The following is a 14,855-nucleotide window of genomic DNA, read 5'->3' as shown; positions in this document are numbered from 1 at the left end:
GAATCTTGTGCATAATTTATCTCATCCTACACTGCTAAAAATATCATGAAATTTAATGTACTTTTACACAAGTTGAATTTAATTTCATGATATTACGTTACATTTAATGTATTTGTAATTGAAAAGTATATTCGTGTACATGTACGTGGAATTTAATGTACTTTCCATAAAATTTTATGTGGATCTGTTTAAATTTAAAATGCACATGTTCATTACATTTAAAACTACCTCTACTGTAACTTTTTAATTAAATCATTCATTACTTTTCTATTATCTCACGACCACAAGATTCAGTTACACGTTATTTACATTTATTACGAAATTTAGCAGTGTATTTTAGCAGGTCCTGAAAAATATGGCGAGTCAATCAGAAATCTAAATGGTGTTCAATCTCTTACTTGAGGATTCTACACTGAAAGAAAAGATTGGCTGCTGCAGCAAATTAGATGATTAAATATGGCATAGCATTTTTAATTGGTTGCAACAGCCAATTGTTGGTTGTATTAGCTTATCCGCAATGTCGGTATAAGATTTCGATTGGCTAACGCAATCAAAAATTGGTCGCTACAGCCAATTAAAAATGCTATGCCATATTTAACCATCTAATTTGTTGCAGCAACCAATCTTTTCTTTCAGTGTAGATTTATGATTTTAGGCCAAACAAAGAAATGCAAATAAACGTGAATGAACAGCTTGCTTTAATGAGCGTGACGCCGTTTGTACTCATTGAGGCGAGCTGCTCAGTCGCGACTGTTCGCATTCATTTGTTGGAACTGGACCAAGCATTATGCGAACGTGCGGGTAACGAAACCGCGTGATGTACCAACCGGATGAGCACCGGAGTGCTCCCGATCGACCGCACGATTATTGCGCTCATGCTCGATCGCCCGTGCAAACGTTCGTTGCACGATCTCTTTCCCGAGCACGCGTCGTTCATGCATCCCGAGTCACATGCACCACGATGCATTATTACGACGCGCATTTAGCAAGCCCGTATCGACTACGTGCCCGAATTTTAATGGCTCTAAATCGATCAGTCTTAAACCCGATGACGTGTACACAAGATGTACGCATTTCGAAGAAATTTACATACTTCCTCTTTTATTTTCTATTTCTGCTAAATTTATGATTAAAAGTGTTTGAATACACTGAGAGAATATATACTAAATTTTAATAAATAACCGTTTGAATAGTATTAATGTAATATTTATTTACAGAAAATAAATATATTTGCTAAATAAAAAAAAAATATTATAGTTAAATCAAATTAATGATTCTTGTATCAAATATACGTTACATTTAGTAAATATTTAACTGTGGTATTATTCAAACAAATACTTATTAAAATTTAGTACATTTTTCTCTCAGTGTAGGATAGAATAAAAAGCATTTCATTATAATTATTTAGATGTTAGCAGTTAGTTTTCAAACAAAATTATTTCCAGGTAAAAAAACCGTCCGGTTGGTTAAATATGTTTAGTTTCCACGAAGGCCAGTATGCCAGATGTCATGATACACACGGTAGGGTGATTCAAACTGCTACACGCGCGTGAACGGACAGACGCACACAGAACACAGAAGAATAAAATGTACATAATAATAAAAATGAGCTTTGTAATCGGCATTACCTTGGCGATCGTCTCTGCAGTGCTGGGATTTTGGTGGCGGCGGGGGTGCATTCGAGTATTCTATGAATGAGCGGAAAAAAATTAAAATAATAACTAGCCGTTCTACCAGCTATGAAAATCAACTCGCGGGATTCAACGAGGAATCGCACACACGTTGCCGAGTGAACCTGTCGGTCAACTTGACGCACGTTCTTCTCTAATATCTAACGATATTGGTGCCACGAGAGGCGGTAATAATTTTTCGTAATTCAATCACACAATTTAACGAACTTAAACTCTACTTTTTTAATCAACCAAAAAAAAAACCTAGATTTATTTCTAAAGACACGGAGAAATTTCCTGGCTCCTTCTTCCCGCTTTTGAAATCTAGGAAGACTCAATCCAGCCTAGACGCTCCAAATGGCTGACGAGATTTCAGACCTTCGAAGGTGACGGTAGGTCGCGCCATGTAGACAGGCAGAGTCGGCCACCAGGTTCTATGCTTTCGCACGGCGGTGGGCGAAGGCGGCGGAGGCGGTGGTTGGTACCTGAACCTCGGTCTGTGCTTGTCGGGGTCGAAGGGTTGTCCGGCGAAGACAGTCTGCTGTGACGGTTTGAGGATCGACGCAGGGGTCGTTCGTGGTCGCGTCGGTGACGAGGAGGTGGCACGCGGACGTTCCGGTTTCTTCTTGTCAACCGAGGAAGAACGCGTCTTCGAGGTACCCCGGTGAATCCTGAGATCGGCCGGTGACGACAACGAGCGCATGTTGTCCCGACGACTGGGGTACCGGTGCGCCACCCACTTCCCGGCCAGGTAAGGCGCGATGTCACGAAGTTCACGCACATCCGGCGCCGACGTGAACATCTCGCCCATTATGGAAGTTCGGCCACCACCGGTGTCCAATGATTCGAATCTTTTCCGCATCCGGCAGACCGGTCTCTTCGCCTCGAGTTCTTTGGTCTCCGCTCGTCTGGTCACGTGGTTGGTGACAGTGCTGGTAGCTTGGGGCTCCTTCAATTCGACTGTTTTGCTGATGACATCGATGTGCGGCATCGAGAGATTTTCCCGGCGCAACGGTACCCGCGGGATCGGTGGTGACTCGCCCCTTCGTCCTATCCGCGGTCGTCCCTTCTTCGTCTCGAATTTCTTGCGCAACCATGCCACGTCGACGTGCTCGTGAGGCTTCAGAGCACTGCCACGCTCCTCTCCCTCGCTCGCCTTCTTCAAGAAGCTCCGTGCCAATTCCGGATCGCTGCGAAAGCGCTTCGGCGCGGCGGTGATCCTGACGCGTCGAGGCAGGTCCTCGGCGCTCTCGAATCTCGCGCGTAACCTACGCACCGTGCCGTTCCGCACCGGGTTGAGATAGGCTCGCCAGTACCTCTCGGGATCCGGCGACGAACTGCGCGGCCAACCGCTGCCGCTGTCCACGCTGCAGGACGAGTTCGATCGCGTGGTCGCGCGATACGGACTGACGCTGCGCGGCCTCGCGTCGTGTTCACGCTCCCGTGAACAGGAGCGGAACGACCGTCGTTGTTGTCGCGTACTCGTCACTTCCGGCAACGTCGGTGAACTGCCGTCGATCTTTCGTTCCCGCGGCGACGTCGATCGCGATCGATCGAGCCTACCGGCAGTACCGGCCAGCGAACTATACTTGGCTGATTCGGACTCGCCAAAAAGCTCTTTCAGATCAGCGAAGCTCTGCGACGACGGTAACTTCTTCTTGCCGCGAAACGTCCACGTCGTAGTGGTCGTCGTCGTCGCAGTCGCCATCGGTACGATCTCCTTCTGTTCTGTTCTTTTCTCCACATTCTCGAAGAACTCGATCTTCCGCGATACATCCTCCATCTCGGGTCCATTGCCCCGCTGGATCACCGTTCTCACTGAAGTCTCCGAACTCTCCGTCATGCTGTCTCCATCGCTGCCCGATGCAAACTTGCTGCTCGATCTTGCTTTCTCAGTTGGTACCGTCATGGCCAACAAGGGAGGTTTCTTCGACCATTCTTCGAGCACGGTCTCCACGCGTTGCTTGTCGCTGGGGCTCTCGTTATTGGGCGTCAACACCAGCAGAAAGTCGCTCTTGTCTTTCGATTTAGTCGTGTCTTCAACATATGGCGCTTCGAGGGAATAACAGGTCCTGGGGGAAGTGCTGGCCACGCTGGGCGTGTCGGGCGCATAAGGAGGTCTTGCGGTACTCTTTGTAGATGGTTTTGCCGGTATCTTCGTGGCCGCTAAGGCAGCGGCGATGCTACCACGAGTCTCGCGAGGCGCTAAAGGCGAGGATTGTCTTTTTCGCATCATTTTGTCCAGCACTTCTTTACCGAGAGTCAACGACAACCTCTTCTTCTCCAGCTCCGACATCGACGGCGAGATCGATCTCTCTGATTCTGATCTCTCAATGCTTTTCAAACGCCCAATGGAATCGCTCTTCTTCAAGGTTTTCTCGGCATCGCTCTGTTCTTTTAATATTGACTCGTTCGTCGCTATCATTGAATGGCATCGTACGTGGAGACTCTTTGAATCGTCTTGAGGATAATTCTGGGAATCGCCTTCAGGTGGTACAATAATTTCGTAGTTAGTCAAATTTTCGTCTTTAGCAATGGGATTTTCTTTAATAGGTTGCTGATACTCGCTAATTTCGCGAGGTGCATCGACAACGTCGTCGTTCGATCGTTTCTGAGGACCGTCGCTACCGTAAATTTCGTTTAGCTGCTTCTTTAGGTTGGTTACCTGCTCGATGGACAAACTGCTCCAGAACTTCTTGCTGCCGCCGAGACTCCTCTGTAACGATGGATGATAATCTGCAAATTTGTTAGTATCTCGAAAATTGACATTCGCCTTCTGCTGCATCGTAGTCGCCACGTTCACGACCGAATTTCCACGCCAGAGAGGTTTGTATGTATCCTTCTGCATGACAGCTTTTTTCTTGGAGAAGTCCAGTTCGCCTTCCTCGCTCTGAAGTCTTCGAAAATACTGCAAGATATCTTCCACGGAGCGTTCCTTGCAGCGCAGCCCACAATCGCCGTGCCACCTAAATTTATCAATGTCTTTCGCGCTGAAAAGAAAGTCCTTGTCACGTTGAACGCTCTTCAGCTTTCCATAAAGCGCCTTCAGTTCCTGTTCTGCCTTCTCCTTCGATCTAACCCGTTTCCAACGATCGTAATCGATGATTTCTTCGTTTTTCAGCCGCGGTCGTAGATCCCCGGAGGAAAACGTACGCTCCAACTGATCCATCCTGCTGAGATTCGCATAGAAGTCGCGCAGATCTTTGTACCGTGTCGATTTGCGTCTGTGGTGCAACAATTCGAGTATATACTGTTGATAATCCTCGCGATCCATGGACGATAATGAACAGGTGCTTTTCGTCAATGATAGATTCGAACCCTCCCTCTTGGCGTCTTCTGCCTCACCGGCGCTTCTGGCTCTTACTTTTTTCGTAATCGTCAGCGGGGCGTCTAAGTCTTCCTGCTTGGAGATGTGACTTCGTCGAGACGCCTGCGATCTCACCGGAGATGGCGAAGAGGATCTTGGCGAAGACTCTCTGGACTCGGGCAGAGTCTTCAATGGCGGCTCGCTTAGACTTCGCTCCTTCACGTGTTCCCGCGACATAGTTTCTGGACTACGAACGCGCAACATGGTGGACGATCCAAAATCATCAATATTCAACAAGCTGTCAAACTTGCCGATCTTTTGAAAAACCGACCGGCCGGGCCAGCAGACTCCATACGGACTTGAACTCCTGGACGAGACGCCGCTCTCGCGCTCCCAGTTTTTGAACTTTGAGTTCGAGACCGGCCGCTTGTGCGCCAAATACACGCTCAAAGACTTCAGAGACGGCTCCGACCTGAAGCTCTCCCTCACGCCGTCTTGGAATATTTTTGCACGCTCGCTGACGAGAGACTTCTTCATGTTCTCTTCGTGAGATTGTACGAGCGACGGATGATTCCGTAAGAAAAGGTTTTGGAAGAAAGTGTCTGTGCGCGTTGCTTCCTGATGTTTCTTGATCTCCTCCACGGTCAAGCAGGTGGTTCTGGAATCTTGCCCAACACTCGGCGCTATCTTCTCTATTCTCCTCAGAATCTTGATCTCGTCCTTCTCGGCCATCTCCCTCCACCCGTTCAAAGTCTTGCTCACGTCTGCTTCATCGACGCTCTTATCTCTCCGTGTTTTCCTCCTCGCATCCATCTTTTTCCTGTCACCGTTCACAGTTATGCGTATTGTCTCTGGCTTTCTTGTCGGAGTTTTAACGATCGTGTGCGGTTTCTCTCGAGGTCGCTTCCTCTTGTTCACTTCACTGATCGCTTCGGAACAGGACGAAGATATCGAACGCAAGGATTCTTTGCTAACAACCAGCTTTTCTGGCGGCTTCGAGACAGTCTTCGTCTTCTTTGGCTCCAGCTTAGTGATCTGTGATGACGTACTTTTCGCAGGAGACTTTAGCTGGGCGCTTGACGCCCTTTTCGTCGCCGTAAGCTGTTCAGAACGCTGTTCAGGACGCTGTTCAGATGTCTTTCGTAATATTTCCTGTCCCTTGAGCGAAACAGCTTTGAGAGATTTATCCACTGGACGCTTTTGTTTACTCGTCGACGAGATCGTCGAGCTCTTTACTACAGTGCCCGACGAAAGTATCTTAGTCTGCACGTCCCTCGTTTCTTTCTCTTTGTGCTTCTGCAAAGCTTTCTTAACCTCCACTGGTGAGGAGAGTTCCTGTGATCTGCTTAGCCTCCTACAAGATTGTTCTTGCTCTTTCTTTGTCAAACGAAGTTTCTCTCTCTTCGCAGTTGAGAGAGGCTCCGATTTTATTCTCTCTGGAGATTTCTGTCTTACTTTAGTGGCAACAGAAGTTGCGTGTCTGGATGGTACCTTTACTGCTGTGAGTTTATCAAGCTTCACTGAAGATTCGCGAATACTTCTCGATGCCGGCGACGTTGAAGAACAAACGTGATTTCTCGCACTACTTGACGGCAAGTTTAACTTCTTTGCTTCAAATTGAGTTTGTGACAAGCAGGGATCCGATTTTCTTTTACCGAAGGTGTTGGAGAACAAAGCAGACACCTTGGTGGTCTTTGAGGCAATCGGGCTGCTGGAGGACGTGCGTACGATTGTGCTATGAAACTGCTCGCGACTTTGTCGATGCCGCTCGAGATTACTGCAAAATCTCTCTCTTAGAGACCTGATGCTCGACACGCTGTCGGCATGCGCGAAGCACTGTTCGTGCCTAGGTTTCGAATATGCAGTGTACGAATTATCGATCAATCGCGTATTCTCCGAATATAATTTTCTCAAGGTTCTGTTATGGCGTGATGATTTTCTTCGGGGCGGCGAAGGAGGCCTCGGCGCCGACATAGTTTGCGGAAGAGCTCTACCGGATGATGAGAGGCTATGAGGAGGGGCTCTCATGACCTGCGGCGGGGATCTTGTATCGATCGAGGACAATATCGACCACTCGTGCCACGTTGAGAATGCCGTGGTGGACGAGGTGATTCTTGACGTGCACGAGGCGCTTCTTCGATGCACGCGGATCCTCGTCAGAGTTGGCGAGATCGGGAAATATTCGATCTCCGAGTCGTCTGTGGACAAAGTTTTGGAATTTGATCCAGATTCTCGATGTACCATCGAAGGCCCTTCGCTTTTACACCCTGCCACCAAAATATCAGTCGTCTAAAGGTTGTCCCGCTCAAGGTTAAGCTGGTGGACGCGCCGAGCTTCGCCGGTGCGACAGCGTGCCGATGCGAGGGTTCGCCACTCCTCATCGTGATGTTACTGCGGCTGGCGGTGTGCTTATACGTAAAAGAGAGGATTGCAAAAAGAGCTTTTCGAAAAGACTGGCTCGCGCACCAATATCGATAGAAGAGCTGTGCCATATTTAAACTAAAGTGAGAACGCCCGAGGTCAGGTTGCACCAATTCTACTGGTTGACTAATTCCAATTATCGATTATCTGTCCTTTCTAGATCGCAGCCTCGGCCACGACGCGATATCCACGAAGGAAAGTTTTAGGCTGATGGAGAGGTGTCGTGGATTGATTAATTAATCGATACCGACGATGCCACCGATGCGTCGTTGATTGATTAATTAATCGATACCGGAGAGTCGAGTCGGCCGGTAAGTTTATCAGCCAAGTACCACAATAGTCGCACAAACTTGGACAGATCCGTTGTTCCACGGCAGCTTCTCCTCCAGCCTAATTAATCGCGATTAGCGTTAACTGACGTTGATGCAACCACCTTCGAGAGATTACACATACAAAGAAAATTCATACGTATCAAAGCTATGTGCTTCAAACAGAGCACTACTCACACGTCATGCCACGCGCTTTTCAGCATAAATCAGCACTGTGAAATACTCTGAGAGAAAAAAAATCGTCTCGACTTTCGTCGACACATTTAATTTTGCGAAACATCGAGGATACTTTTTTAATCTCTCCCTCCCCTCCCCCCCTCCATCATAAATAATTTGAAATATTTATAAATCAATTATAACAATTTCGCTAACAAATAAAAATATAATACTAACATTTTATAATCTTTCAACAATGTAAAATTAATCTTTTTCTCATCACTCGAAGTTTCGGGACGCATGCGTAATTGACAAAACACAATGGTAATTAATAAAAATGCACACACATTGCAAGCAACCTTAAAACACACACCCGCATGCCAAAAATAAACTCGAGTTACACGGCCGATGTTGCTCAGCGTGCTGACTGTAGCAAATTAAGACGTATGAAAAAAGTAAGAAACAAAAGAAAGATTAAAACGCATACAGCACGAGGGTCGGCTGAGGGGCGACTCACCCTTTGGACGTTCTGGGGCTGGCTTGCGAAGCCCATGGAGGGGTACGTCACCACCGCTCTGCACCGTTTTGTATGCCAGTCTCTGCTCCAAAAGACTGAGCGGACTAATATCTTCTCGTCGGCGGAACACCAGCGTCGAGTCGCTCTCGTAGCCCGACTCTTTGAGGGCACTTCGCAAATGAGAAACGCCGATGAGAGACGCCATCGGATGACAGCTCGATTCATTACGCAGATAATTAAAGGGATCAGGAATTGACATTGTACTTACTGAGTTATATACGGCTTGGCCGCGGCACGTGCATTGCTGCGCTGATCGAAAGGCTGAAAAAGAGGGAAACGCCATTATTGTTACCGTCCGTTATGTCGACGGTCCTCGATCGCCATCTACGAAACATGCTACGTATACACTACTTGACGTCAAACGTCGCACGGCGCAAGAGATACGATTACTCGAGATTCGAGAACGAGTGGTTTTTAATCGACATGAGCGATCACATCGAGCAGAACATCGAGCAAATCATGCCGCAATCGTGTAATGCTAAGCCAGGATGAAGAGGAACGTGGCGGGATTAAGCTAATGAGACATAATCCGAAGAGGATGAAAGATACAAGAGGAGGAAACAAGTACGTAGGAGATCAAGATACGAGGAGATCGACAATAGCCACTTGTGATGCAAATATACTTGTGAGCGATTTTGTAAATCAGAAAACGAATTATGTCAACATATGAATTATTAATTCTCAAGAATTAAAAATAATTGATACCGCTCAATGATCATGTAATTCGCTTCTGTAATAAAATATTTCGTTCATGCCACATTGAGTGATGTGTTAAAAAAAAATATTTTCTAGTGTTTTCGGTGTTTCGCAATGTGTACAGAGAAAGCGGTAAAAACACGTCTTTAATTTCTTCTCAAGTAAATTATTGTGTAATAGATCAAAATGTGCGAAACAGGCGTGTAAGGAATAAAAAGAGAAATACAGAATCATGTTAAAAAATATTTTCCAGTGTCTTTGAAGTTTGTTTTTCGCGATGTGTACAGAGAAAGCGCTAAAATCGAAGACCATCAGTATTCATAGTCCGTTTTTCAATGTATTCAAAACCGTCTTAAGTAATATTTTAAAATGCTAATACAGCTTTGTGATGACATCTTAAGGCTATACTTAAGACGGTCTTAAATATATAAGAACGATTATAAATACCGACCTAATAACTTCTTCTCGGCAAGTAGAGTGTTGTATGATGATATAGATAAAAATGTGTGAAACAGGCTGTAAAGAGTGAAGAGAGAGATACAGAATCATGACAAAAATGCAGAGAAGAAAGTGAGAGAGATGACTCGATAGCCAGACAGAGAAAGAGAGACAGCAGAAAGATATATAGACAGATAGAGGACAACGTCATCGTGCACTCTACTTGTCGACGATGTGGCAGCCGTTCTAACCCGTGAAACGGCTTGCGTGGTGATAACGGAGGGTGTTGTCGGTGATGGTGGTAGCATGATATGATCGGTGCTGGAAAAAGAAGAAGAAGTAGAAGAAGAAGAGAGCGGCGGTCGCTGCTGTTCTTGGTTTTGATGGTGGGACTGTTGATGGTGGCGATGTTGATGATGATATTGATGCTCGGGATGATGATGATGATGACCATGATGATGACGATGCTGCTGCTGCTGCTGCTGCTGCTGCTGTTGCTGCTGCTGTTGCTGCTGGATGCTGTTATTGCCGATCGAGCACGGCACGATCGCGGCGACGGCCGGAAGCGGCGATACTGCTGATCGCTCGATCCCGACCGGATGCGATCGACGCGCCGGGCAACGATCTGGCAACACGAAGCTCTTGGATCTTCCATCCAGCATGCTGCCGGCGGCGTGCCAATAGCAGGGATCAGCGGCAGCGGGGGCGCGTTCCAGAGGTCGGATGATGCGACCGTCTTTGACAATGTCACCAGCGGCAATTGAACGATCGTTCGATCGATTAATAGACTCGACCGGTAGGATCAAGGACGACTTGGACCGATCTTGGATCGGAGTTCTGGACCGGTGCGTGCGCGACTTGCAGGATAGATCGATCGACCGATCGGTCGTACCTTCCGGTGCCACCGGACGCGCCCGCCTTATGCCGCCAACGAACTCGGAGCTTTTCGTGCTGCTGATTGCCGGTATCCTTACACTGTCCTCCGGCCGGTAGGAGAGGCTGAGGACGCGGGACTGCCGGACGCCACCGCCCAGAGACTCCATCCTAGCGTGCTGAGGATGTCCGTTTTCGTTCAGCCACTGTCACCCGTGGTCGTCATCGTCGTCGTCGTCGTCGTCGTCGTTGTCGTTAGAAGGAGGTGGATAGCGGTGTGGGATGGCATACGAGCGGGCACGACACGCAAAACATCGACGAGCACGCACACGCACACACACGATCATCGGGGACATCGGTTACGGTCATCTCGAGCGGACGATGATCGGGATCCGGGACGATTCGACGATTCACAGGACAGGAGTTCAAGACGGAAGATATTAGGTGCAATCGGTAAAACGACATACTGTGCATAAGTTAAGACATGGATCGCCGTATACGCGACGTTCGTATCGAACGCGATAAAAATTCTTTGCACCCGGTAATATTTCTCCGTATAAATCCTTCGATTTAATTATCATTATCGAAAGATCTATGGTACTTCAAGTAATATCGGGGAAACCCTCACGAGGCAGGAGAATTGCGTGCGCCCGGTCGGGTGCACGGACATCGATTATCGGAGCGCAATAAGCTGCCTTCAGTTATCGCGTTTGACGCTAACAATAAGTTGCACGAGAAAAATCGCTGATCGCTGTTTTTATTGACTAACTTTACAAACAGCGTATATCACGCAAAGATTGGATTCGAAATACACATCTTGAATTAAAGACGCGCGATTCGTTCACGAGAGAAATTGAAATTTATTTTAGAGATGGCAGCTTCTTATTCGTAATTCTGATTTTACGACAAAATTCTACGAGAGAAGGAAAAGAAGATTTATGTGGCAACATAGTAATTCTACAAGATCCCTCAAGGCGATGAGCTACCAGGTTAATTCCGAAGTAATGGAAAATGTTAATTTTAATTCAGTCTTACTATCTACGCGGAAAAAAAAGAGTACCAATAGATAGACCGAGGAAAGAGTAGAAGGAATAGAGAAACGGAGAGAATTCTTATTTAACTATGCATTAATATAAAAATGGCGTACCCCGTCAAATATGTCCATGACCTCGTCCCACCACTAGAATCACAGAATTAAACACAATGTTATACTAGGCGCTATCTAAAAGGGTTACTGAAACATTTAGATTCAAATAAAAGGGAATAAACGAATATCCGGATATTCTTGCCATTTTCCATCTAAAATAAGAGAAGACGTTGGATAATCTACCGCTAAATAAATACATCAAAGAGAAAAGCTAAATTACGAATTTTTCTAAAATAAATTAACAATATTATATAAATTACAACTAAAATATATAATAAAATTACACGTTAAATTGAAGGTAAAAATTACTAATTGAATAATTAAATAGAATTAAGCAGAAAAATTTAGTAGAGTTCGTTACATCTCAATTTTAGATGGAAGTCGACATAAAATTTAAACATAGGATCAACTACAAGCAGCGCTACAAAAGCTGTGTGAAAATCAATGGGGTTGTACTACGTGGAGCTGCAGAGCACCCTAAAGAATGCGATTCTCTTCACTCGAGGAATAACAAAAATTTATGTATGTAATCACCATTATTTTTAGTAATTGCTCTCTCGGGGGGACTCTGCGCGCTCTGAACATACGTGCGTGCTTAGTGTATACTGAGAACTGTGTCTGCGCTGTGTGTATGTGTGTATGTTAAAGAAACGCAATAACCACCACAAGGGCGGAGAGAGCAAGAGCTCGCAATCAATTAACTCATGATCGCCAAACAGAAAAGCTCTCAATAAACGGAGAAAACGTATAAGTTGGCCGGCAAAAGCAACTCGTTTTATTTAACACGTTCGATTGGCGTGATTACCTTCCTTCTTGTCCGCGCGTCGTAAGTTGGCTAGAAGCAAAGCCATTTCAAACGATCATGTTCCAGGTGTGTGTTCAGGCAATCTTGGGAATCTTTCAGAGAAATCGCGATCGTGCCGCGTCGCGTTCGTCGCGATAAGAAAATAACAAAAAGGAAGCGAGATGTCTACACGAATTTCTACTGCCACTCTCGCACGAAATATGGCTTGATGTCACAAAGTGATATACTGCACGTTCGATCAATTTCGCAATGTATAACGATATATGACACTCTGACGGAGAGATAGATGGCCAATCTTAAGCTCGCGTTCGTGCGCCCACCCGAACGTTAGTGTCAACCGTGGTCAGCTAAATTTTGCCTTCTTCATTATCTATCTCTTATATTTAACAAGGAGAGATTTCAGATATGTGTCACATGGATTTTGAAAAATTTGATATTAAGACACAGAGTCTGACGTCGTAAAAATAGTATGTAACATTCGGGTGCCAATGGGCCGAAAGATTGAACGTACAAAGTTTTAGAATAACCGCAAATATACACACACATACGTGACGGACATCTCATAAATCTCCGAAACGTGACTGAGTCGGTCTAGCTACAGTTTGTAACAAGCGGACCACCAGAGATTGTCCTTTCAGATTTGGCCCACTGACATCTAAATGTTACACATTATTTTTATGACGTCGAATTCTATACTTTAATATCGAATTTTCTAAAAATTTGCATGATACATACCCAGATCTTTCAAATGGAAATCCATACTGAGTATTATATTTATATACATATACATATTTCTTTTTCTACATTGTACTTAATTAAGATTACTTAACGGGAACTATCAATGCAAAATATTGCCGTCGTTAGAAGATTCGATTGTCCCATCAATCGTTACTCTTCGGACGAGCTAATAATTTCTACACGGTGTCGTATGACCGAATCTTTTCGATGTTATGGGAAAGTGCGCTTTAATTTATATTACAGGCAGGTCTGTCTACTTTCGAGTTACGGACGATAAAATGATACGCCGTACCTCTTTAGCTTCCTTCTCGGCGATCGACGAGTGCCCTGGTTCATAGTCCTCGATGCGGCCGGGCTGATTTTTATAAATCTCTGTCGAGTATTTCAGCGCCCCATTTCTAGAACAGAATGCGAAATGTGTCCCCGTTATCGATAAATCTCTTAAAGAGCTTTATATTTTACATGCCAGTTGTTTGAGAAACGATCTGTTCCATCTGTCAATAAAATTTGATCGAGAGATAAAAATCGTGGATGCATGAAGGAAATTTCAACGGTTCGACGCATCCTCGCAAACTGCTGGGAAAAACAAGCGAAAGTTTCCAAATTCTCGCTTACTTTCTGGGCATAGTCGCCGTGGTGAAGTCATTTTCTTTGTTGCGCAGCCGTCGACGGCTATCGAGAGTAACAGATCGATCCGAGTATGCACGCGGTTCCGGTTCACTCAAATATCCGCTGCCGCTTCCGTATCCATATCTCCCTCCTGAAACAAGAATGTTTCGTTTTTCGCATTTTGTTTGCAGCTGGGTTCCTATTCGCGGGTTCCCGTTTAGTTCCAGCAAAAAAAATCTACCGGTAACCAAATAACGTTCAATTAAGAGCGCAAACAATTCGGTGTTTACGTTTGGTTTAGTTCCTACGACGTTATAATAGAAATATCAAGTTACGAAAACACATATGCACACGCAATACACACATACCGTGTTACGTAACATTAGTATACACATTATTCGAAAATTAATCATCGAGAGATCTTCGGCATCGAAATAAAAACCTAATCTCAGTTCGATTTAAATTTTAATCGATTTTTCCTGTAAGCAGAGTTTTTTAAATTAAATTTGGGATTAAATTTTTTCCGCGAGAAGATCGAATTGGCGCGATGAAACAATCTAAAGACGAAAATCGCAAAAGATCAGACGTGAGAACTTCAAATCAACTCAAGAAGCTCTCCGGCGACAGCGAAGAACTTACGCCAACTCGAGAAGTTGTCCCGACTTGGTTTGATATATTCGATGGGAGATCCCGTACCGTCGGGATCTCCAAATTCTAAGACGTTCAATACGGTCTGTGATATAAACCAAGCAATCTCTCTTAAGTTAAAACACACATTAATAGTACACGATTAATCGAATTAACCACGATGTTAATCTAGAGAACGAGAGTCCCGTCGGGGAAAGGCAGGTGTTAATCAGCCGGATGTTAGATAAGGTAGGTGCAAGGTAGTCATTTATGTATCTGTCGCAAATTGTTTATTACTGTTTTTCACGCTCGACTAGCGTAGCTGTTAAACGGCGAGTATATGTACAGCGACAATTGTTATCTTGCGTTACGCAGAAGGCCATACATCAGTTGCCGATATACGGAAAATAGCACCCTGACGCGATACATTTTTGCTATACGAGAGATTATCTCTCCACCGCG

General features: G+C 45.3%; 1 protein-coding gene across 17 annotated transcripts in view; it reads right to left on the bottom strand.

The window, feature by feature from the left end:
* The window catches only part of LOC108770948 (Cbl-associated protein), a 104,185-nt gene that overhangs the window by 18,778 nt on the left and 70,552 nt on the right, over window positions 1-14,855 (bottom strand). For 12 of the 17 annotated variants that reach the window (XM_018522728.1, XM_018522735.1, XM_018522731.1 and 9 more), the window contains 6 exons: window positions 13,773-13,917; window positions 13,450-13,555; window positions 11,615-11,647; window positions 8,669-8,721; window positions 8,401-8,570; window positions 1,629-1,688 (listed from right to left, as the gene is read on the bottom strand). In XM_018522728.1, the coding sequence (XP_018378230.1) occupies window positions 1,629-1,688; window positions 8,401-8,570; window positions 8,669-8,721; window positions 11,615-11,647; window positions 13,450-13,555; window positions 13,773-13,917 (567 nt within the window). Of the gene's footprint in view, window positions 1-1,628; window positions 1,689-2,048; window positions 7,176-8,400; window positions 8,571-8,668; window positions 8,722-10,568; window positions 10,674-11,614; window positions 11,648-13,449; window positions 13,556-13,772; window positions 13,918-14,855 lie in introns of all 17 variants that reach the window. The other 5 variants (XM_018522744.1, XM_018522745.1, XM_018522743.1 and 2 more) reach the window with 4 other exon arrangements.

Source organism: Trachymyrmex cornetzi, unplaced genomic scaffold, assembly GCF_001594075.2.
Source record: "Trachymyrmex cornetzi isolate Tcor2-1 unplaced genomic scaffold, Tcor1.1 scaffold138, whole genome shotgun sequence".
Classification (NCBI taxonomy): Eukaryota; Metazoa; Arthropoda; class Insecta; order Hymenoptera; family Formicidae; genus Trachymyrmex; species Trachymyrmex cornetzi.
The sequence above is the reverse complement of the archived record's forward strand: the minus strand, read 5'-3'. Positions and strand labels throughout refer to the sequence as shown.